Source organism: Oncorhynchus mykiss, chromosome 6 (genome assembly GCF_013265735.2).
Source record: "Oncorhynchus mykiss isolate Arlee chromosome 6, USDA_OmykA_1.1, whole genome shotgun sequence".
Lineage (NCBI taxonomy): Eukaryota > Metazoa > Chordata > Actinopteri > Salmoniformes > Salmonidae > Oncorhynchus > Oncorhynchus mykiss.
The window spans coordinates 4,591,725-4,617,855 of record NC_048570.1 but is presented as its reverse complement, the minus strand read 5'-3'; the positions used below and the strand labels follow the sequence as shown (position 1 = coordinate 4,617,855).

Genomic DNA, 26,131 nt, shown 5'->3' with positions numbered 1-26,131 from the left:
TAGCTAGGTGATTTCCCACAGTTAAAAGTCCTGCAATAAGAGATACTACAACATTGATATTGGTGTAAACTCTAAATAATTGTAATCTGCGAGTGTCATTGTAGTAGGCTGATACCCCCATTTAATGGACCCAAGAGCCATAGGCAAGGCTCTACATTTCAATATGAATGTTCAATACACACAATGGACTGAATGGGAAGTTGATTTCCCACAGTTAAAGTTCCATACTAAGAGCTACAAAGCTAATATTTGTGAAAACCCTTCACAGTTGTGTTCTGTGGGTGTCCCAGAGTAGGCTGATACCCCATTCCATGGACCCAAAATCCATAGGTAAGGCTGTGTACTGTGTACATTGCAATATGAGTATGCCCCCAATGCAATTCTGAAGTACATATAGCCATAGATTATTTTTTTTTGTGCGTCAAATGAACGGATTATTTTGTATTTTTTTGGCTGAATTTATATGGGGCGGCAGGGTAGCCTAGTGGTTAGAGCGTAGAGGCGGCAGGGTAGCCTAGTGGTTAGAGTGTAGAGGCGGCAGGGTAGCCTAGTGGTTAGAGCGTAGAGGCGGCAGGGTAGCCTAGTGGTTAGAGCGTTGGACTACTAACCGGAAGGTTGGAAGTTCAAACCCCCGAGTTGACAAGATACAAATCTGTCGTTCTGCCCCTGAACAGGCAGTTAACCCACCGTTCCTAGGCCGTCATTGGAAATAAGAATTTGTTCTTAACTGACTTGCCTAGTAAAATAAATATATAACAACATTCCACATTTTGTTTTAGACACATCGAGTCCAATTGCGGCACGATTCCACTGTTTTAATCTGTTTACGTCAGTTTTCCAATGTGCGACTTTTATTTGGAAGGAGAATCGCAGATTCCCACTATTGTTTCTCACATCACACACATGTGGCTGCGGAGACCGGATCCTTCATATGAGTTATTAAGAGGTCAGGGACAGCTAGGTTGCTGGTTCAAAGCTTCAAGTGAGTCCGTGTATGGGCCTGTGTTAGTGTCCCAATAGGATGTCCCGTCATGAAGGTAAGAAGTCAACTCGGGATAAAGAGACCGGGGTGAAGCGGGTTAGTGACATGGGAGGGTGTTGTTTTTGTATCGACCTGTATATGATGGCGGCACCACTTTAACATTTGGCCACTTTTATCAAGCCCCCTACCCGAGTTTCTGTAGCTAACTAATAAAGAAATACTTGCTTTCCAATAAAGAAATACTTGTATTTACCCGCAAGGACACTGCACAAGAAAGCAGCTCATATTTGGTTTCTAATAGCTATCCAAACAACTACAGTCACGTAGAACTAAGTTAGCATTAGTTGGACTTGCTAATAAGTTAGCTGGCTAACTGTTTATTAGGTTTAAGGTACTGAGGCAACAAAAAAAACAACAACACTTTTTACAAATTTGAAATGTATTTCGACACTTTGACAAAAGTGTCCTTGTTAAGTTGCCTCTGTTTCACTTTCCTTTTCTCTCTTGCCAACTTCACACTCACAGGTTGTGAATGCCCTGTCATCAAATTAGTCATGGCCCCTGTATTCATGCTTTCAGCAGTATAGTTCGTTTACTCCATTTTTGTTTTAGCATGTACAACAACTAAAATATATATATATACCAGCGTAATTATTTTCTTGGTTTCTAAAATAAAAACCGAGATAATGAACAACCTTTGCTGGCTCCGTTCTGACCTCTGCTAGTTCGGTACAGTTCGGTACAGCCTGGAGATCTAACGTTGGATTCAACGGTGGACATTATTGACAGAGTGGATTAGGAACGTTTTATTTCCTCTCACGACCTTTACAAGCCATAATGTTCAATCAAAGTATATTTTAACGTACTTTTATTGCAGGGGGGAATGAGATGAAAAATGTCCACAAAAGTATACTTACAAAATGTTTCAAAGTGCTGGTAGTGCAGTTCAATTGTCTTATCACCTGGAGCATGGGTGTACACCTACCACATTATTTTTTTACAAATTATTTACAATTCACGGTTGTTTATACCGATCATGCTTTAGTCTAGAAACAAGCAGTGAAATCCAAATTCAACGTTGGATTTCCAGGCTATTGGGGAATGTTGGCTCGTTTTGCAAACCAGCTATTTTTTTTTTTAACCTGACGTAGAAAAGACGCCAGGACAAGTTACGTTGAAAATACTGTATCCCTGAGAACCAGAAACATCCGCTTTTCTACCAACGCTGATAAGGGTGGATGTTTTATTTTTTTATATAGCAAGACTGTTGTAGTCAATCAATTGCCTGCTGTCAAAGTTGGAAGTTCACATAGCTAGCTGGATATAGTAGTCACACTGGTATTTCATAACGACAGTCCTGCACTGGCATTGTAGCAATGTTGGCTTTTCATTAATCATGTGGACCCCGGAAATGTGAAACTGTTCTGTCTCTGTGCAGTAGGTTAGGTTAAGTCTGTCACCTCAATATGTTGGTTCTATGTCATGATGGATAAATTACGCAACATGTAGGCTTGCTGTGTGTGTGTGTGTGTGTGTGTGTGTGTGTGTTGTGGGGTTTGACCAATACTGTCTGTGTGTTTTATACCCTGACTGCCATGTGTGTGTGTGTGGTGGTGTTGGGTTTGACCAATACCTTGTGTGGTGGTGTTGGGTTTGACCAATACCCTGTGTGGTGGTGTTGGGTTTGACCAATACCCTGTGTGGGGGTGTTGGGTTTAACCAATACCCTGTGTGGTGGTGTTGGGGGGTTTGACCAATACCCTGTGTGGGGGTGTTGGGTTTGACCAATACCCTGTGTGGGGGTGTTGGGTTTGACCAATACCCTGTGTGGTGGTGTTGGGTTTGACCAATACCCTGTGTGGGGGTGTTGGGGGGTTTGACCAATACCCTGTGTGGTGGTGTTGGGTTTGACTCGGTCCTGTTAATGTTGTGTCCTTCCCCAGGTGTGAGCTGCGACGCGTGTTTGAAAGGTAACTTTCGGGGGCAGCGGTACAAGTGTTTAATTTGCTACGACTACGACCTGTGTGCCTCGTGCTACGAGGGCGGCGCCACGACCACCAGGCACACGGCAGAGCACGCCGTGCAGTGTATACTAACCAGGGTCGACTACGGTGAGTACACACACACACTTGCATATAAACCACAGACACACAACTACAGTGAGGCAAAAAAGTATTTAGTCAGCCACCAATTGTCCAAGTTCTCCCACTTAAAAAGATGAGAGAGGCCTGTAATTTTCATCACAGGTACACTTCAACTATGACAGACAAAATGAGAAAAAAAATCCAGAAAATCACATTGTAGGATTTTTAATGAATTTATTTGCACATTTTGGTGGAAAATAAGTATTTGGTCTGCTGTTCCATATAGTCTCCTCCTCCCTAAGCTCTGCTGTTCCATCCTGTCTCCTCCCCCCTAAGCTCTGCTGTTCCATACGGTCTCCTCCCCCCTAAGCTCTGCTGTTCCATCCTGTCTCCTACTCCCTATCCTCTGCTGTTCCATCCTGTCTCCTCCTCCCTAAGCTCTGCTGTTCCATCCTGTCTCCTCCTCCCTAAGCTCTGCTGTTCCATACTGTCTCCTCCTCCCTAAGCTCTGCTGTTCCATCCTGTCTCCTCCTCCCTAAGCTCTGCTGTTCAATCCTGTCTCCTCCTCCCTAAGCTCTGCTGTTCCATACTGTCTCCTCCCCCCTAAGCTCCGCTGTTCCATACTGTCTAACCCTGTCTCCTCCTCCCTATCCTCTGCTGTTCCGTACTGTCTCCTCCTCCCTAACCTCTGCTGTTCCATCCTGTCTCCTCCTCCCTAAACTCTGCTGTTCCATACTGTCTCCTCCTCCCTAAACTCTGCTGTTCCATACTGTCTCCTCCTCCCTAAACTCTGCTGTTCCATACGGTCTCCTCCCCCCTAAGCTCTGCTGTTCCATCCTGTCTCCTACTCCCTATCCTCTGCTGTTCCATCCTGTCTCCTCCTCCCTAAGCTCTGCTGTTCCATCCTGCCTCCTCCTCCCTAAGCTCTGCTGTTCCATACTGTCTCCTCCTCCCTAAGCTCTGCTGTTCCATCCTGTCTCCTCCTCCCTAAGCTCTGCTGTTCAATCCTGTCTCCTCCTCCCTAAGCTCTGCTGTTCCATACTGTCTCCTCCCCCCTAAGCTCCGCTGTTCCATACTGTCTAACCCTGTCTCCTCCTCCCTATCCTCTGCTGTTCCGTACTGTCTCCTCCTCCCTAACCTCTGCTGTTCCATCCTGTCTCCTCCTCCCTAAACTCTGCTGTTCCATACTGTCTCCTCCTCCCTAAACTCTGCTGTTCCATACTGTCTCCTCCTCCCTAAACTCTGCTGTTCCATACTGTCTCCTACTCCCTAAGCTCTGCTTTTCCATCCTGTCTCCTCCTCCCTAACCTCTGCTGTTTCCGTCCTGTCTAACCACGTCCCGGTCCTCTTTTCTTCCAGACCTGTATTATGGGGGAGAGTCCTTCTCGGTGGAGCAGCCCCAGGCTTTCACCTGTCCCTACTGTGGCAGGATGGGCTACACGGAGACTTCTCTACAGGAGCACGTGACTGCAGAGCACACAGAGACCTCCTCAGAGGTGGTGAGTATACACTGAGTGGACAAAACATTAGGAACACCGACTCTTTCCTTCGACACCCTGACCAGTTTAAAGATATGATCCCTTATTCATGTCACTTGTTAAATCCACTTCAATCAGTGTAGAAGAAGGGGAGGAGACAGGTTAAAAAATATATATTTTTAAGCCTGGAGATAATTGAGACATGGATTGTGTAGGTGTGTCATTCATCAGGTGAATGGGTAAGAAAACATATTAAAGTGCCTTTGAACACTTGAATATCTTGGCCATGTTGTTATAATCTCTACCCGGCACAGCCAGAAGAGAACAGGCCACCCCTCAGAGCCTGGTTCCTCTCTAGGTTTCTTCCTAGATTTTGGCCTTTCTAGGGAGTTTTTCCTAGCCACCGTGCTTCTACAACTGCATTGCTTGCTGTTTGGAGGTTTTAGGCTGGGTTTCTGTACAGCACTTTGAGATATCAGCTGATGTTAAATGGGCTTCATCAATACATTTGATTATGGTAGTAGGTGCCAGGCGCACCGGTTTGTGTCAAGAACTGCAACGCTGCTGGGTTTTTGACGCTCAACAGTTTCTCGTGTGTATCAAGAATGGTCCACCACCCAACGGACATCCAGCCAACTGGACACAAAGCATTGGAGTCAACATGGGGCCAGCATCCCTGTGAAACCCTTTAGACACCTTGTAGAGTCAACATGGGCCAGCATCCCCTGTGGAACGCTTTCAACACCTTGTAGAGTCCACATGGACCAGCATCCCTGTGAAACGCTTTAGACACCTTGTAGAGTCAACATGGGGCCAGCATCCCTGTGGAACGCTTTCAACACCTTGTAGAGTCAACATGGACCAGCATCCCTGTGGAACGATTTCAACACCTTGTAGAGTCAACATGGGCCAGCATCCCTGTGGAACGATTTCAACACCTTGTAGAGTCCACATGGACCAGCATCCCTGTGAAACGCTTTAGACACCTTGTAGAGTCAACATGGGGCCAGCATCCCTGTGGAACGCTTTCAACACCTTGTAGAGTCAACATGGACCAGCATCCCTGTGGAACGCTTTAGACACCTTGTAGAGTCAACATGGACCAGCATCCCTGTGAAACCCTTTAGACACCTTGTAGAGTCAACATGGGCCAGCATCCCTGTGGAACGCTTTCAACACCTTGTAGAGTCAACATGGACCAGCATCCCTGTGGAACCACTAGGCTACCCTGCCGCCTCTACACTCTAACCACTAGGCTACCCTGCCGCCTCTACACTCTAACCACTAGGCTACCTGCCGCCTCTACGCTCTAACCACTAGGCTACCTGCCGCCTCTACGCTCTAACCACTAGGCTACCTGCCTCCTCTACACTCTAACCACTAGGCTACCTGCCTCCTCTACACTCTAACCGCTAGGCTACCTGCCTCCTCTACACTCTAACCACTAGGCTACCTGCCACCTCTACACTCTAACCACTAGGCTACCTGCCTCCTCTCCACTCTAACCACTAGGCTACCTGCCTCCTCTACACTCTAACCACTAGGCTACCTGCCACCTCTACACTCTAACCACTAGGCTACCCTGCCTCCTCTACACTCTAACCACTAGACTACCTGCCTCCTCTACACTCTAACCACTAGGCTACCCTGCCTCCTCTACACTCTAACCACTAGGCTACCTGCCTCCTCTACACTCTAACCACTAGGCTACCTGCCTCCTCTACACTCTAACCACTAGGCTACCTGCCTCCTCTACACTCTAACCACTAGGCTACCTGCCTCCTCTACACTCTAACCACTAGGCTACCTGCCTCCTCTACACTCTAACCACTAGGCTACCTGCCTCCTCTACACTCTAACCACTAGGCTACCTGCCTCCTCTACACTCTAACCACTAGGCTACCTGCCTCCTCTACACTCTAACCACTAGGATACCCTGCCTCCTCTACACTCTAACCACTAGGCTACCTGCCTCCTCTACACTTTAACCACTAGGCTACCCTGCCGCCTCTACACTCTAACCACTAGGATACCCTGCCTCCTCTACACTCTAACCACTAGGCTACCTGCCGCCCGAACTTGATAGAAGCTGCTCCTCCGGAGGTATAACTCATCTAGCGCCCTACACTTGTCTGTCCAACGCATATCAACAGCTTGCCCAGTCCATGGCTCAGTCCACGGCTCAGTCCACGGCTCAGTCCACGGCCCAGTCCACGGCCCAGTCCACGGCTCAGTCCACGGCAAGCTGCTCTATCCGCACTGATTGATAGATCACTTTAATGTTGAGATAAATGTAAAAAAATAAAAAAGGAATTATATAAACATGACTTTTCGGTTAAGAACATTTTATTTTGCTGTTCAGAACAGTGGAATGAACGATTGGAATTTTTTTTGGGTTCCAACCCTTGGTTCTCTCTCTCTCTCCCTCTCCAGATCTGTCCCATATGTGCTGTGCTGCCTGGCGGAGACCCTAATCACGTGACGGGCGACTTCGCTGCTCATCTCACACTTGAACACAGAGCACCCAGAGACTTGATATCCTTTACCCTCAGGGTCTTTCCCAATAGGCACACTACCGTTCTTTGAGCACGAATGAGTCCAAATCAAAGTATGCAAAAAAGGGAGGCCTTTCTTGGGATGCGTACTTCGCTTGTAAATATTTTCGAAAGCGTGCGTCAACGCAAGCTTCAATGAAAAGGACGTAAAGACGATGTAATGCAATATTTCTCTAAAATCGGTGGCGAAAATTGTTTGGGCTGAAGAGAGAAAATAAACTGACTTTGCCTCTTCACATCTCATATCTGGCCTGACTACAATATTAATATTCTATCTTGATAATAAATACATGGTTTTTCTTTTTGGCATGTTTACCTGCCTATAATACCCACTGATGTGTAGATCACAACCCCATAGTAAGTCAATAGGGCTAGCTAGCCATTAAGATGTTTTTGTTGTTGTTGTTGTTGTCCCCAGCACAAGGTGCACCTGTGTAATCAGCTTCTTGATATGCCACACCTGTCCGATGGATGGATTATCTTGGCCAATGAGAAATGATCACCAACAGGGATGTAAATAAATCTGGGCACAATATTGAGAGAATATTTTTGTGTGGAACATTTCTGGGATCTTTTTATTTACATGTTGTGTATATTCATGACGTGTCCATGATGTTCCTTGACGGTGTTGCTCCACGATGAGTCGAGCGGGGTGCGGCACGTGCGTAGGATGATCCACCCGGGTCGGGGTCTAGGGGGGCCGAGGGCCCGTCGATCCAACATGCACTTCACCTCGTCAACCTCCGGGGGGAGCTCTACCACACAGAGCTCCAACTACAACAGGGAGGCCATGGATCCTATAGGAGGTAGGATGGGGACGGCTGGTTTGGGGATGACACCGCCTAATGCAGAAGTCTGTTCTACGAAATATATTTACAGAGCCTTCGGAAACTATTCACACCCCTGGACATTTTTTTCCACATTTTGTTACATTACAGACTGATTTAAAAAAAAATGGATTGAATCACTGGTCTACCCACAATACACCATACTGTCAAAGTGGAATTATGATTTTAGACATTATTTTTTTTTTACAAATGAAAAACTGAAACGTCTTGAGTCAATAAGTATTCAATTCCTTTGTTACGGTAAATTAGTTCAGGAGGAAACATTTGCTTAACAATTTAACATATTGCAGAGTGAGTCCATGCAACATAAGTGTTTAACATGACTACCTCATCTCTGTACCCCCACACATACAATTATTTGGACGGTCTCTGTCAAGTAGTGCATTTCAAACATATTCAACCACAAAGACCAGAGTTTCCCAATGCTTCGTAAAGAAGGTTACCTATTGGTAGATGGGAAAAAAAACAAAACATTGTGGACAGAGACAAGGAAGGAAGGAGACATTCAACATCCCTTTGAGCATAGTGAAGTTATTAATTACACTTTGGATGGTGTATCAATACACCCAGTCACTGCAAAGATACAGGCGTCCTTCCTAACTCAGTTGCCGGAGAGGAAAGAAACCCCTCAGGCATATCACCATGATGCCAACGGTGACTTTAAAACAGAGTTGAATGGCTGTGATAGGAGAAAACTGAGGGTGGATCAACGACATTGTAGTTACTCCACAATACTAACCTAAATGACAGAGTGAAAAGAAGGAAGCCTGTACAGAATAAAAAATATTCCAAAACATTTTGACAGAGAAACTAACTATGTCTTGAATACAAAGTGTTATGTTTGGGGCAAACACAACACATGGCCGAGTACCACTCTTCATGTTTTCAAGAATGGCGGTGGCTGCATCATGTTATGGGTATGCTCATCGGGAAGGACTAGGGAGTTTTTTTTAAACAATAATACAACTTTTCAAACAGACACTAAAACACAAGGCTAACCAAGACGACATTGAATGTTCCCGAGTGGCCTAGTTAGTTTTGACTTATTTTATTTTTTTTTTTAAATTGGCTTAAATCTACGGCCAGACTTGAAAATGGCTGTGACTTCCCCCCTTTCTCTGCCGATAACTACTTTAAAATGTACGGTACATTCGGAAAGTATTCAGACACGTTGACTTTTTCCACATTTTATGTTAGTTACAGCCTTATTCTAAAATGGATTAAAGGAAATGTTTTCATTCTAAAACACACAATACCCCATAATGACATCACAATACCCCACAATGACATCACAATACCCCACAATAACATCACAATACCCCACAATGACAAAGCAAAAACAGGTTTTACATTTTTTTTGCACATTTATTAAAAAATAAACTGAAATACATTATTTACTTAAGTATTCAGACCTTTTGCTATGAAACTTGAAATTGAGCTCCGGTGCATCCTGTTTCCATTGATCATCATTGAGATGTTTCTACACCTTGATTGGAGTCCACCTGTGGTAAATTCAATTGATTGGACATGATTTGGAATGGCACGCAGCTAGGGCTTTGGCGGTCACGGTTATTGTAAAGCAAAACACTGTCTGTCTCATGGTAATTGACTGTTATTCAACAAACACATGTAGCATCTCCTGGCTTCCACACATAGCCAACATGCCATTTTAAAAAGTCTAATAAATCCATGTAATATAGCCATTATTTATTTTAGACAGGTCTAAAGAAGCATGATTTGAAGAAAATATAGTATTTCCGAATAAAAGAATAGCATACTCTGAGTTGTCCTTATGTTATGTCCTGATGTGGCTATGCCAAATGGCTTTGAGGCGGCAGCGTAGCCAAGTGGTTAGCGCGTTGGACGAGTAACCAAAATGTTGCAATTACAAATCCCCCGAGCTGACAAGGTACAAATCTGTTGTTCTGCCCCTGAACAGGCAGTTAACCCACTGTTCCTAGGCCGTCATTGAAAATAAGAATTTGTTCTTAACTGACTTGCCTCGTTAAATAAAAAGGTAAAATGTTTTTTTGAAAGTCACGCACTGCTTATGTATGATAACAGTTACGCCCCTTGTAAAACAGATGAATTAATGTGCTTAAATTAACAAGTTATTTGGCCACTTTAGTTGTGATAAACCTTATTAAAACATATAGGCCTATGGCCCAGGCTACATGAGTTGTGATACTAACCTTATTGAAACATATAGGCCTATGGGCTGGGCTACATGAGGTGTGATACTAACCTTATTAAAACATATAGGCCTATGGGCTAGGCTACATGAGGTGTGATACTAACCTTATTAAAACATATAGGCCTATGGGCCAGGCTACATGAGTTGTGATAAAACTTATTAAAACATATAGGCCTATGGGCTAGGCTACATGAGGTGTGATACTAACCTTATTAAAACATATAGGCCTATGGGCTAGGCTACATGAGTTGTGATAAAACTTATTAAAACATATAGGCCTATGGGCTAGACTACATGAGGTGTGATACTAACCTTATTAAAACATATAGGCCTATGGGCTAGGCTACATGAGGTGTGATACTAACCTTATAGGACTATGGGCCAGGCTACATGAGGTGTGATACTATGATTAGAAAAAGTTGCCAAAAAAAGTCAGTTTCTTGCCTTAAATTGGGGATCATTCACTAGTGATGGGCTAATATTGTCACTCATCACACTATTCTTGATTTAATCTTGTCTTTACATATACTAAATAACGTGACATTTAGTTAATTTCGATTGGACCATTAATCATGCACCTGTATCGAAAGAGGGGCAGAGGAAATGCATATCTATGCACTTAAATAGGAAATGGAGAACGCTTTTCCTATGATTTATTTTCATGCCAGCCAGCTAGATTATACTCCTGTTGTAAATCTAAGCAATGTGCTTAATATTAGGAAAGTTGAGAAATACATATATTAAGGTTAGCCTATAGAAAGCTGATGGGAGCCTCCTCTTTTTAAGAGGCCATCACTCCTGTTTTCTCACGCAATTGCATAGGCTATAGAAATGTTGCTCTCGTGAAGTGTTTGATTCGATTTTTGGGCTCCCGAGTGGCCAGCGGTCTTAAGGCACTGCATCTCAGTGCTAGAGGCGTCACTACAGAATCTGGTTAGATTCCAGGCTGCATCACCACCAGCCGTAATTGGGAGTCCCATAGGTCGTGATTGGGAGTCCCATAGGTCGGCGCACAATTGGCCCAGCGTCGTTAGGGTTTGGCCGGGGTAGACCGTCATTGTAAATAAGAATTTGTTCTAAACTGACTTGCCAAGTTAATATAAAAATACATTTTGCATTGATGTCAGAGTGATTAGAGGGAAAATAGAGTGCTGAGTACCAGGCAGTTAGCTACTAGGTTACGACCAGGAGCAGCATCAGAGCTTGGCGAAGCTTAATTGCCGTGACTAAAGGGTCAAGTGGAATTTGACTGCCTTCATGACTCATTACTGCCGGTGTGGCGGTAATACGGTCACCGCAACAGGGCTACATTTCATCACTTTGTAGAGTCCATTTTACAGTAGAAATGGACGCAACCGCTCGAATGCCCGACCGTCCAGTCTTTATTATAGCTGTTCATTACACACACACACACACACACACAAAAAGTGTGTAACTGCCAAAATAAAGGAAACACCATGTTTTTAGGGCATTGGGCCACCATGAGCCAGAACAGTTTCAATGCGCCTTGGCATACATTATACCAGTGTCTGGAAATCTTATCTTCTTCCATGAGAAATTCCATCATTTGGTGTTTTTTGTTGTTGATGGTAGTGGGAAAAAAAATGCTGTCTCAGGGGCCAACTCCAGAATCTCCCATAAGTGTTCAATTTGGTTGAGCTCTGGTGACTGAGATGGCCCAGGGCATATAGTTTATGCTCACCAAACCATTCAGTGACCAGTCCTGCTCTGTAGATGGGGGAATTTTCAACCTATGGGGGGGGGGGCATAGCCATGGTAGCCTAAATCATCACCTTTATTTAACCAGGTAGGCTAGTTGAGAACAAGTTCTCATTTACAACTGCGACCTGGCCAAGACGAAGCAGAGCAGTGCGACGGAAACAACAACAGAGTTACACATAAACAAGCGTACAGTCAATAACACAATAGGAAAAAAAAGAAATATCTATATACAGTGTGTCTAAATGGCGTGAGGAGGTAAGACAATAAAATAGGCCATGGTAGCAAAGTAATGACAAAGTAGCAGATTAACACTGGAGTGATAGAGGTGCAGAGGATGATGTGTAAGTAGTGATACTGGTGTGCAAAAGAGCAAAAAAAGTAAATAAAAACAATATGGGGATGAGGTAGGTAGTTGGATGGGCTATTTACAGATGGGCTGTGTACAGCTGCAGCGATCGGTTAGCTGCTCAGATAGTTGGTGAGGGAAATGTAAGTCTCCAGCTTCAGCAATTTTTTTTTGCAATTTTTTCCAGTCACTGGCAGCAGAGAACTGGAAGGAAAGGCGACCAAAGGAGGTGTTGGCTTTAGGGATGACCAGTGAGATATACCTGCTGGAGCGCGTGCTACGGGTGGGTGTTGTTATCGTGACCAGTGAGCTGAGATAAGGCGGGGCTTTACCTAGCAGAGACTTGTAGATGACCTGGAGCCAGTGGGTCTGGCGACGAATATGTAGCGAGGGCCAGCCGACTAGAGCATACAGGTCGCAGTGGTGGGTGGTATAAGGTGCTTTAGTAACAAAACGGATGGCACTGTGATAAACTGCATCCAGTTTGCTGAGTAGAGTTTTGGAAGCTATTTTGTAGATGACATCGCCGAAGTCGAGGATCGGTAGGATAGTCAGTTTTACGAGGGTATGTTTGGAAGCTATTCTATAGATGACAGGATGTCATTGCTTAATTACCTGAAGAACCACACCTGTGCGGAAGCACCTGCTTTCAATGCACTTTGTATCCCTCATTTACTCAAGTGTTTCCATTATTTGGGCCTGTGTATATGTATTTCTGTTCACCCTGCTACATCAGGCGACGGAGATAATTCTTATTGCACATCTGATAATGTACACCATGGATAGCCTATATGCATGGTCCAATATGTTCATCTGATAATGTACACCATGGATAGCCTATATGCATGGTCCAATATGTTCATCTGATAATGTACACCATGGATAGCCTATATGCATGGTCCAATATGTTCATCTGATAATGTACACCATGGATAGCCTATATGCATGGTCCAATATGTTCATCTGATAATGTACACCATGGATAGCCTATATGCATGGTCCAATATGTTCATTTCGGCTCATTTCTGGAGGTAGAAGTTGTATTTTGGATGATGTCGGCGTACTTTTTATTTTCATACATTTTGGAGTAGGACACACACACACTGGTAGGACACACACACACTGGTAGGACACACACACACACTGGTAGGACACACACACACAACAGATTCCTAAAAAATAATATGCACTGTGCAACACACACCCTTAGTACATACCCCCCCCAATAGACCAGTCAAGACTAACACCCCCCACCCCCCCCCCAATAGACCAGTCTAGACAGTAACCCCCCTCCCACCCAAGGCCCTGACAGACCAGTCTATCAGTAAAGACGGTGTTCGTGTCGGTGTTGCCATGACACATTCCTTAGTTATCCTAATCCTGTTTTTAATCCCGATTTTAATCCGTTTGGTTCAATGCCTACCACTGCTGTTTTTTAATGGCACCGGCCCAGATAGACTGCCACATGGACAGACAGAAATGAAATTTTTATTTAACCCCTTCTTCCTCAACCACGCCTCGCAGAGCTGCTGTCCCAGTTGTCAGGGGTGCGTAGGTCGACGGGCAGCCAGCTGAGTTCAGGTCCTTCAGCCTCCCAGCTACAGCAGCTCCAGGTAGGTAGTCCATAGGAGGGTCAGCAACCAGAGGGTCGACAGTTCGAATCCCAGAGCCCTCCGGTTGTTGTCATCAGTAGCCTAGAATCTGATGCAACTAATTCTGCCATTTATGCCCTTAAGTGAAGCACTTTAACTCTTCATTGTCTTCTACGACTTCTTGTTCATCACTTCCTCCGTCCCCTGTCCTCCGCTTCCCTCTCTTCCAACTTCCTGTCTTCATCTTCTCCTCCTCCTCCCACTTCGGTCTTCTTCGTCCTCATCACTTCGTCCTGTAGATGCAGCTCCAGGCGGATTGGCAGCAGACCCAGGCTACCAGACAGCAGTTGGAGACGGCCCGGGGCACCTCGCAACGCGGCAGCCGCACCTCCAACCACGCAGGGAATCACAACGCCAACCCTGGCTCCAACTTCTTCAACAACCTTAGTCCCGACCCGGAGCAGCAGGAGCCCAAAACACAGAGCAGCAACTCCCAGTTCCTTCTCAACAGGTTGGCAACTGTCTGCTACACTTCATTTATACTAGTTATTCTCTTGAGCGAGAGGCTTGTCTGCCCGTTAGATGTGGGTGATGGATGATGTTTTTGTAATAGAGCTCCATTTGTCCCCCCTCCCTCCCCCCTCCAGACTGAGTGAGCCGAGGTTGTCAGAGGCGGAAAACCAGCTATGTGAGGGCCAGTGGGCGGACCGCTCTCTCTTCGTCACGGAGCTCCTCCTCTCCACCCTGCTGGCCAATCCCGACCACAGCGAAGACGACGACGATCTCCGTGACTACCACGATGCCGTGACGCGAGGCTCGGATGCCTTCGCCGCCTTCGAAGATATGGGCTGCGTGGGGGTCATGACCCTAGACGTGGCTCTGCAGAACCTCAACCTCCGAGAACTGAAGAACGAGCAGCATCCCCCGGCGTTGCCGTAGCCACCACTACAAAGTTGGGGGGGGGGGGATTGTCATCTCATCTGTCACCCCCCCCACACCACTACCACATTCTATTACAATGTGTACATGACAGGACACAGAATGTGAACGTCAGAGAGCGAGTGTTGTGAGCAAGAGGCAATTGAACAATTTAAATACATCTATATAAATGTTTATGAATGAAAGCGGATAATCAACTCCACATGAAGACGTGTTTGACTGCTTGGCCCCCAGCAGGTGAACGTAGGTCAGATAGATGGGTAGGTATAGCAGCTTGATCATTTATTATCATAGAGTCGTCCACAGACACACAAGAGGACAGACAGACAGTGGGAAGATCTCAATTGCATACTCCTTGTCCCCTATCCCTTAAAACCCAGTAAGGAGACGTCTTCCCAGATTCTCTCCTCCTACGCCTCTGTGTTCCTGGATATTTATCAAAACCTACTTTGATGGTTTGCCACAACAAACGTTGGCACGTCCAGATTGTTCACCACTGTGTTCCCTCTTCTCAACTACAGTCACTGTTCCATATTAAACTGCTATCACAAATCGGGGAGTCGGGTATCATCGCAGAGATGTTTTAACTCCTGTAGGATAGCATATGTGTGTTCGGTCTATGGCTAATCTTCCTAACCTGCTCTGTCAATTATAGGGGGTGTTTTTAATTTTAATTTTTAGGTCTACACAAATGATTCACTCCTCAGAGACCGTTGATTGAATGGTTTAGTTCCTACCACGTGTTTAATATCACTTACGGTGCCATGGGACCTTCTGCTTTATGCCAACTGACCCATGGCTCAGTTTTTTTGAGTTGCATATCCAGAGAGAAGCTTCATACAGTATGCATAACACTACATAAAGGAGGTCATTAGACATGTTACACAGGAGGACCATAGAAGATCCACAAGACTGGTATAAAAAGGGAGTGTTTTCTCCTAAAAGGCAGGTCTGAAAGTAGGGAGTGTTGTCTTCTAAAAGGCAGGTCTGAAAGTAGGGAGTGTTGTCTTCTAAATGGCAGGTCTGAAAGTAGGGAGTGTTGTCTTCTAAAAGGCAGGTCTGAAAGTAGGGAGTGTTGTCTTCTAAAAGGCAGGTCTGAAAGTAGGGAGTGTTGTCTTCTAAAAGGCAGGTCTGAAAGTAGGGAGTGTTGTCTTCTAAATGGCAGGTCTGAAAGTAGGGAGTGTTGTCTTCTAAAAGGCAGGTCTGAAAGTAGGGAGTGTTTTCTCCTAAAAGGCAGGTCTGAAAGTAGGGAGTGTTGTCTTCTAAAAGACAGGTCTGAAAGTAGGGAGTGTTGTCTTCTAAAAGGCAGGTCTGAATGTAGGTGTTTGCTATAGAATCACTTTTACATCACAATGGTTGATTTATATGGACAGACATGGGGGAGGGGGCTGATCCTAGATCAGTACTTTATGACACCGACACTCTCCTGCCAGTTTACATAGTCCCCCCCCCCCCCCCCCCCCCCGACTGACAGTATTCCTCAATTGCAGAGATGCTAATCCGACAGAGTGCCTGGAGAGAGTCCTTCTCTCTCTATCTATCTGTCTCTCAGACGACCCTTTGTATGCCTTCAATGCTACCTTTAACAAATGCAATGTATGATTACATGTTTTTGGTGTTTTGGAAAATGCTAAAAAAAAAAAAAAGCAGGGTAAACTGTTCAACTTGGGGAGGACAATAAAATTAGTTTTGGATGTAAAATGAACTACACCATCGTTGTCTAGAGACTCCTAAATGCGACATCCCCGTCACTATTCTGTAGAAAGAGGTGCCCAGCAGGTAACCATCTATTTTTTTCGGCAGGTAGCATAGCGGTTAAGGGCATTTGGCCAGTAACCGAAAAGGCTGCTGGTTCGAATCCCTGAGCTGACTAGGTGAGAGAAGAAAAAAAAATAAATCTGTCTGTGCTCTTGAGCAAGGCACTTAACCCTAATTGCTCCTGTAAGTCTCTCTGGATCAGAGCGTCTGCTGAACGACCACACTGGAAAGAATGATAGGAGAACTAGGCCTGGATTGAAGCTAACCATAAAGTAGGTATTGGTTTACAATCTTCATCCCTCATACTTGGTATTCTGAAAGTGCCAGCATACCTATGAGGGGAGTGTTAGTAGTTGTAGGTTTCTATACGGTGTCTAGCTGTAAAGAGCAGTCTGAATGTATAAGGTGGGGGGGGGGACGGACTGCGGCATGGTCAATTATTTATTTTTGTTTAACCAGGCGAGTCGGTAAAGAACAAATTCTCATTTACAATGATGGCCTGGGGACAAGACTAATGGCCACTTGGTGAGAGTGAGAAATAATGAGATTGCCTCTTCTCTTCAGTCTCCTCCATGCGCTCCAAGTGGCACCCTATTCTCTATAATAGTGTCCTATCTTTTGACCAGAGTGCTATGGGCCCTGATCAAAAGTAGGGCACTCTAAAGACAAATCGGGTTCCATTTGGGATGTTTCCTTGGTGACGCTACCTCTCGTTGCTCTGCAGTGGGTGTGACTGCGCCACTGTGACTGTTACCAAGGGGACATTCATGAGGGGGGGACTTAGTTAATATGAGTGTTAACTCAGCACTATATGTTAAACACATCAAGTGGGTGTCCATCCTAGGGCTCCCATTACAACAACACTAACCTCCTCTCTTTTTTTACATCAGCATTAGAGCAGAGTAATTGACATTTTACTCTCGGGTCACACGTGCCCAAAGTAGAACCTAAAGGAAATGAGTTTTTTCTATAAAAACGTCATTATTTTAGGGTATTCTTCTTCTTTTTAAACCAGGGTTGTAATGATGAAGCACCAAACAGGGAGGCAGAGCGTACCCTTTAAACGTACCCAGAGGGGCAGAGCGTACCCTTTAAACGTACCCAGAGGGGCAGAGCGTACCCTTTAAACGTACCCAGAGGGGCAGAGCGTACCCTTTAAACGTACCCAGAGGGGCAGAGCGTACCCTTTAAACGTACCCAGAGGGGCAGAGCGTACCCTTTAAACGTGCCCAGAGGGGCAGAGCGTACCCTTTAAACGTGCCCAGAGGGGCAGAGCGTACCCTTTAAACGTGCCCAGAGGGGCAGAGCGTACCCTTTAAACGTGCCCAGAGGGGCAGAGCGTACCCTTTAAACGTGCCCAGAGGGGCAGAGCGTACCCTTTAAACGTGCCCAGAGGGGCAGAGCGTACCCTTTAAACGTACCCAGAGGGGCAGAGCGTACCCTTTAAACGTACCCAGAGGGGCAGAGCGTACCCTTTAAACGTGCCCAGAGGGGCAGAGCGTACCCTTTAAACGTACCCAGAGGGGCAGAGCGTACCCTTTAAACGTGCCCAGAGGGGCAGAGCGTACCCTTTAAACGTGCCCAGAGGGGCAGAGCGTACCCTTTAAACGTACCCAGAGGGGCAGAGCGTACCCTTTAAACGTGCCCAGAGGGGCAGAGCGTACCCTTTAAACGTGCCCAGAGGGGCAGAGCGTACCCTTTAAACGTGCCCAGAGGGGCAGAGCGTACCCTTTAAACGTGCCCAGAGGGGCAGAGCGTACCCTTTAAACGTGCCCAGAGGGGCAGAGCGTACCCTTTAAACGTGCCCAGAGGGGCAGAGCGTACCCTTTAAACGTGCCCAGAGGGGCAGAGCGTACCCTTTAGACGTGCCCAGAGGGGCAGAGCGTACCCTTTAAACGTGCCCAGAGGGGCAGAGCGTACCCTTTAAACGTGCCCAGAGGGGCAGAGCGTACCCTTTAAACGTACCCAGAGGGGCAGAGCGTACCCTTTAAACGTGCCCAGAGGGGCAGAGCGTACCCTTTAAACGTACCCAGAGGGGCAGAGCGTACCCTTTAAACGTGCCCAGAGGGGCAGAGCGTACCCTTTAAACGTGCCCAGAGGGGCAGAGCGTACCCTTTAAACGTACCCAGAGGGGCAGAGCGTACCCTTTAAACGTGCCCAGAGGGGCAGAGCGTACCCTTTAAACGTGCCCAGAGGGGCAGAGCGTACCCTTTAAACGTACCCAGAGGGGCAGAGCGTACCCTTTAAACGTGCCCAGAGGGGCAGAGCGTACCCTTTAAACGTGCCCAGAGGGGCAGAGCGTACCCTTTAAACGTGCCCAGAGGGGCAGAGCGTACCCTTTAAACGTGCCCAGAGGGGCAGAGCGTACCCTTTAAACGTGCCCAGAGGGGCAGAGCGTACCCTTTAAACGTGCCCAGAGGGGCAGAGCGTACCCTTTAAACGTGCCCAGAGGGGCAGAGCGTACCCTTTAGACGTGCCCAGAGGGGCAGAGCGTACCCTTTAAACGTGCCCAGAGGGGCAGAGCGTACCCTTTAAACGTGCCCAGAGGGGCAGAGCGTACCCTTTAAACGTACCCAGAGGGGCAGAGCGTACCCTTTAAACGTGCCCAGAGGGGCAGAGCGTACCCTTTAAACGTACCCAGAGGGGCAGAGCGTACCCTTTAAACGTGCCCAGAGGGGCAGAGCGTACCCTTTAAACGTGCCCAGAGGGGCAGAGCGTACCCTTTAAACGTACCCAGAGGGGCAGAGCGTACCCTTTAAACGTGCCCAGAGGGGCAGAGCGTACCCTTTAAACGTGCCCAGAGGGGCAGAGCGTACCCTTTAAACGTACCCAGAGGGGCAGAGCGTACCCTTTAAACGTGCCCAGAGGGGCAGAGCGTACCCTTTAAACGTGCCCAGAGGGGCAGAGCGTACCCTTTAAACGTGCCCAGAGGGGCAGAGCGTACCCTTTAAACGTACCCAGAGGGGCAGAGCGTACCCTTTAAACGTGCCCAGAGGGGCAGAGCGTACCCTTTAAACGTGCCCAGAGGGGCAGAGCGTACCCTTTAAACGTACCCAGAGGGGCAGAGCGTACCCTTTAAACGTGCCCAGAGGGGCAGAGCGTACCCTTTAAACGTGCCCAGAGGGGCAGAGCGTACCCTTTAAACGTGCCCAGAGGGGCAGAGCGTACCCTTTAAACGTGCCCAGAGGGGCAGAGCGTACCCTTTAAACGTACCCAGAGGGGCAGAGCGTACCCTTTAAACGTACCCAGAGGGGCAGAGCGTACCCTTTAAACGTGCCCAGAGGGGCAGAGCGTACCCTTTAAACGTACCCAGAGGGGCAGAGCGTACCCTTTAAACGTACCCAGAGGGGCAGAGCGTACCCTTTAAACGTGCCCAGAGGGGCAGAGCGTACCCTTTAAACGTGCCCAGAGGGGCAGAGCGTACCCTTTAAACGTGCCCAGAGGGGCAGAGCGTACCCTTTAAACGTGCCCAGAGGGGCAGAGCGTACCTTTTAAAGAAAGGCATAATGCGTCGTCATAAAACACAACAAAAGAAAAATGTCACAATGAGACGATTCGTCTATAGAGCATTTCAATTAAACCTATTTATTTAACAAGGCAAGTCAGAATGACGGCCTACCTCGGGCCAAACCCGAACGACGCTGGGCAAATTGTGCGCCGTCCTCCGGGACTGGTTATGACTGCAGTGACGCTTCTTGCAGACTGCTGCGCTACGCGGGAGCACAATTTTAAAAGGGAGACTCGGTGACAATGAACAGTGATGAAACTACAGATGTCATAGAAGATCAAGTCAAGTGTAAACCTTACCTCGGTTAGTGCAGTTATAGGCGTGCCATACAGATGGCGTGTGATCGTCGCGTGACAACAAACGTAGTCGTTCCACGGTTTATATCCATATCGCTGAGCGTACCTTTAATAATGGTTAAAAAAAAAATGCCACACCCTCTTAGCTCAGACCACACCTACAACACACAATAACCACACCCACAACACACTGTTTGGTATGCTTTGTAATTTTAATTCCCGTAATTTCATTTGTTTTTAAATGCAGACACATTTTTTTTTAAATCTTTTTTTTCCACAAAAAACATTTCAACTTAAAACTTTACGGTACAATTATTATGCAAGTCAGAAGAGCTTTAGTCTTAGCTGAAGCTCAGGCTTGGAGGAGGGACTGATTATCAAACGGGTTAAACAGTGAAGCAGTATAAAGAAGACATCGAGCAGTACACAGCTAGCAATACCTAGTGGACAAAGCTCTGTCTGCACCCTCAGTAGAGACAGCTAGCGCTACCTAGTGGACAAAGTGAGGACTGGAACCGTTTCATCCTCGGGAGCAGCAGCAGTGGAAATCCATCCTGAATTCAGCTCCCTTTATTACAGTAGTGAAACCATTCTAAAACGTAGCGTGATTCAGTCTGGCTTTCTGGGCTAAAAGCAACAGCGCCACCACGTGGGGAGACAATACCGTTACACCCATCCACCCTGAGAAGAACAGTGTCTCTACAGAGAGAGAGAGAGAGAGAGAGAGAGACAGCGGTGCAGTCACAACAAGCAGCTTCATCTAATATTAACGTTCAGAAAATAAACCCTTTGTCACATTCTGTTCTGTTCCCGCAGAACTGAGAGAGGGTTGGCTGTCTGCTATCACACGTCGGCATGGTAACAACACAGGAGGCTGCTGATTGGAGGACGGCTCATAATAATGTCTTGAACGGAGCAAATGGAACGGCATCAAAACACCTGGAAACCATGGAAACCATGTGTTTGATACCATTCCGCTGATGTCGCTCCAGTCATTACCACGAGCCAGTCCTCCCCAATTAAGGTGCCACTTGTGGGTAACAAACTGTCACCAACTCCCAATGGGCAACTACATCAGCCACTGGTTATTGTTTTGATTGATGATCGGTAGCTAATATTGATTGATCAAAATGTGGTCCCTCTCTACCTTGAGCGGTGCATCAGCCTATCAGGACTGAGAATGCATGAAAATAAGAATGACCAAGTGTGTCCCAAAAGGGTCTCAATCTATGGAAGCAGATGAATGCCAAAATGTTGGCAGGAATAAGCCTTCATAGCCCACAGAGCAACTCAGTGTTTGTCAAAGGAAAAGGAACATGAGCCGCAAGAGCGAAAGCCGCCTCCGGCAAAACCCCATTTCAGATAATCTCCCGTCTACAGACCTATTCTGAGAAGAGCTGATTTGAGACCAGCCCTTAAGTGTTACCAGTCTAAGCTCTGTCCTTAGTGATACTGATTTCAGGCCTGCTGTTAATTTATGGGCCAGACGTGGATGGTAAAAAAAAAAACAGTGTAATATATATAGGCTTTCTGTTTCCATTTCCTACTTTTCAAACAAGTGACCCCAGTCTGGCCGCTCATCAAAGCGGTATAGGGAAACAAAATTACAAAGTGTTTTTTATCTAAAATAAAAATGGTCATTTAAAAGTCTGCATCTATATCGGCAAACTGACACGCCATCTAACGTAAGGCGAGGAGAGCGCACTGGGTTAGAGTCGAACCGTGGTCAATCGCGTTGGAACGGAGGAGATTGTTTTTCCTGTGTCGTCACGTCCACTTCCTGGTTGAGGGCTAGGTTTAAAATGAACAAAGGTTAAGACAATAGGATTCTAATATCCCATAAATCTTTGCATAAATACGGAAACAAGTCTAAACAATGGGACTAGCAATTTGAGTCAAAATGACAGTGACTGTTCGCAGTAGCCTATAGAAAGTTCGCCAACCAAAGTAATAAAAAAAAAACACAATCGTAGTGAATTTCCCGCTAACTACACAGCCAACACATAGGATAACTGTTTTACTGTTATTCATAAAAAAATAAAATAAAATAAAATGGTCACTTTATTACTTGATTTTCACGACCGCTAATCCTGTAGAATCAGCAACGGTGCTGGTCAAATGAAAATATTTATTTTCTAACGTTTCGCATTGAAAATTGTCTTAACCTTTGTTACCTAGGTTACAGGCGATAGCGTCATAGCCTAAGACCCGTTGCCAGCGATCTCCCATTGGTTCCCAGCGCATTCCGCCACCCTCACGGTGTATGGAGTGCTTCACTCAGATGGTAGAAAAATATAGTATATTTATTCTCTTCATTGTTTACATCGCAGCCAGACATGTGGCGTTAACACAGCAGTGTAGAGGCTTTCAGGATAACTAGCACTACTAGAGAAGAAAAAAAAAAACCATGAGGGCAATGAGACGTCAGCAACTCTCGTCTAGACACTTCAGGTTATTTTTTTGTCTTACTTGCACTTGATAATTCATGGTTAATAATAGTAATTATTATAGTTGTCTTTTCATTGGCATTATTTGGCAACACGTTTGTATATTTTTTTGTTTGTTTTGAGGTACTTTACAATACGGTTACGATGTAAATTCCACAGTACTTAGAAATGACTGTATCAATCACACAGTAAAACACTACTTTACAAGGCAAATGGCCACTTCAGAATAGATGTTTTCATGACAAATAACGCAGCACAACGAAAGAAAAATACTAAATAAAATAACAGCGACTCCTCGCATTGGGGAGGGGGGAGGGGGGGGGTGTTCAGATTTGAAAAACAAAGCCACACTTTCATTAATTTGTTCATTTACAAGTGAGGTGACTCTGATAAAAATGCTGGTGATGACCAATACAACTGCAAAAAACCTCAATATAAACCCGAGTTGGACAGAGGGCTCACTTGCCACAAACCCTGTTTTAACATGGGCAGAGACATTGATATGTGCCCTTTATCCAACTCTATGCCTCCATGTATTGTATGAGCTACAGGTACCTCCATATTAGCCCCTGATATCAGAACTATAACCCCCCATATTATTACTCATGATATCAGACCTGTCCCCCCTCTCCCTAATGTCACTCCTGATATCAGACCTATCCCCCCTCAATGTCACTCCTGATATCAGACCTATCCCCCCTCAATGTCACTCCAGATATCAGACCTATCCCCTCTCCCTAATGTCACTCCTGATATCAGACCTATCCCCCCTCAATGTCACTCCTGATATCAGACCTATCCCCCTTCAATGTCACTCCTGATATCAGACCTATCCCCCTTAATGTCACTCCTGATATCAGACCTTTCCCCCCTCAATGTCACTCCTGATATCAGACCTATCCCCCTTCAATGTCACTCCTGATATCAGACCTATCCCCCCTCAATGTCACTCCTGATATCAGACCTATCCCCCCTCAATGTCACTCCTGATATCAGACCTATCCCCTCTCAATGTCACTCCTGATATCAGACCTATCCCCCCTCAATGTGACTCCTGATATCAGACCTTTCCCCCCTCAATGTGACTCCTGGTATCAGACCTATCCCCCCTCAATGTCACTCCTGATATCAGACCTATCCCCTCTCAATGTCACTCCTGATATCAGACCTATCCCCTCTCAATGTCACTCCTGATATCAGACCTATCCCCCCTCAATGTCACTCCTGATATCAGACCTATCACCCCTCCTTATTGTCACTCCTGATATCAGACCTATCACCCCTCCTTATTGTCACTCCTGATATCAGACCTATCCCCTCTCAATGTCACTCCTGATATCAGACCTATCCCCCCTCAATGTCACTCCAGATATCAGACCTATCCCCTCTCCCTAATGTCACTCCTGATATCAGACCTATCCCCCCTCAATGTCACTCCTGATATCAGACCCATCCCCCCTCAATGTGACTCCTGGTATCAGACCTATCCCCCCTCAATGTCACTCCTGATATCAGACCTATCCCCCCTCAATGTCACTCCTGATATCAGACCTATCCCCCCTCAATGTCACTCCTGATATCAGACCTATCAACCCCCCCTCATTGTCACTCCTGGTATCAGACCTATCACCCCCCTCCTTAAGGTCACTCCTGATATCAGACCTATCCCCCCTCAATGTCACTCCTGATATCAGACCTATCACCCCCCTCCTTAAGGTCACTCCTGATATCAGACCTATCCCCCCTCAATGTCACTCTTGATATCAGACCCATCCCCCCTCAATGTGACTCCTGGTATCAGACCTATCCCCCCTCAATGTCACTCCTGATATCAGACCTATCCCCCCTCAATGTCACTCCTGATATCAGACCTATCCCCCCTCAATGTCACTCCTGATATCAGACCTATCAACCCCCCCTTATTGTCACTCCTGATATCAGACCTATCCCCCCTCAATGTCACTCCTGATATCAGACCTTTCCCCCCTCAATGTGACTCCTGGTATCAGACCTATCCCCCCTCAATGTCACTCCTGATATCAGACCTATCCCCTCTCAATGTCACTCCTGATATCAGACCTATCCCCTCTCAATGTCACTCCTGATATCAGACCTATCCCCCCTCAATGTGACTCCTGATATCAGACCTTTCCCCCCTCAATGTGACTCCTGGTATCAGACCTATCCCCCCTCAATGTCACTCCTGATATCAGACCTATCCCCTCTCAATGTCACTCCTGATATCAGACCTATCCCCTCTCAATGTCACTCCTGATATCAGACCTATCCCCCCTCAATGTCACTCCTGATATCAGACCTATCACCCCTCCTTATTGTCACTCCTGATATCAGACCTATCACCCCTCCTTATTGTCACTCCTGATATCAGACCTATCCCCTCTCAATGTCACTCCTGATATCAGACCTATCCCCCCTCAATGTCACTCCTGATATCAGACCTATCCCCCCTCAATGTCACTCCTGATATCAGACCTATCCCCCCTCAATGTCACTCCTGATATCAGACCTATCCCCTCTCAATGTGACTCCTGATATCAGACCTATCCCCCCTCAATGTCACTCCTGATATCAGACCTATCCCCCCTCAATGTCACTCCTGATATCAGACCTATCACCCCTCCTTATTGTCACTCCTGATATCAGACCTATCCCCTCTCAATGTCACTCCTGATATCAGACCTATCCCCCCTGAATGTCACTCCTGATATCAGACCTATCCCCCCTTAATGTCACTCCTGATATCAGACCTATCCCCCCTTAATGTCACTCCTGATATCAGACCTATCCCCCCTTAATGTCACTCCTGATATCAGACCTATCCCCCCTTAATGTCACTCCTGATATCAGACCTATCACCCCCTCCTTATTGTCACTCCAGATATCAGACCTATCCCCCCTCAATGTCACTCCTGATATCAGACCTATCCCCCCTCAATGTGACTCCTGATATCAGACCTTTCCCCCCTCAATGTGACTCCTGGTATCAGACCTATCCCCCCTCAATGTCACTCCTGATATCAGACCTATCCCCTCTCAATGTCACTCCTGATATCAGACCTATCCCCTCTCAATGTCACTCCTGATATCAGACCTATCCCCCCTCAATGTCACTCCTGATATCAGACCTATCACCCCTCCTTATTGTCACTCCTGATATCAGACCTATCACCCCTCCTTATTGTCACTCCTGATATCAGACCTATCCCCTCTCAATGTCACTCCTGATATCAGACCTATCCCCCCTCAATGTCACTCCTGATATCAGACCTATCCCCCCTCAATGTCACTCCTGATATCAGACCTATCCCCCCTCAATGTCACTCCTGATATCAGACCTATCCCCTCTCAATGTGACTCCTGA

At 46.3% G+C, this 26,131-nt stretch overlaps 1 protein-coding gene and 1 long non-coding RNA gene across 2 annotated transcripts; one reads left to right on the top strand and one right to left on the bottom strand.

Annotated features, from left to right (window-relative positions):
* The first annotated feature begins 881 nt into the window (after positions 1-881).
* Positions 882-16,450, top strand: LOC110525171 (E3 ubiquitin-protein ligase KCMF1). Its single transcript, XM_036979240.1, has 8 exons — positions 882-1,037; positions 2,926-3,093; positions 4,426-4,565; positions 6,978-7,079; positions 7,737-7,905; positions 13,734-13,822; positions 14,101-14,312; positions 14,449-16,450. Exons 1-8 carry the CDS (start codon positions 1,022-1,024, stop codon positions 14,738-14,740), a joined length of 1,188 nt encoding a protein of 395 aa, XP_036835135.1. The 5' UTR covers positions 882-1,021; the 3' UTR covers positions 14,741-16,450.
* Positions 16,451-23,665: 7,215 nt separating this feature from the next.
* Positions 23,666-25,052, bottom strand: LOC118964808. The gene is made up of 3 exons (XR_005051986.1): positions 25,033-25,052; positions 24,060-24,654; positions 23,666-23,951 (listed from the first exon to the last, which is right to left on the bottom strand). It is a non-coding gene; the product is annotated as an uncharacterized LOC118964808 (long non-coding RNA).
* Positions 25,053-26,131: the final 1,079 nt, after the last annotated feature.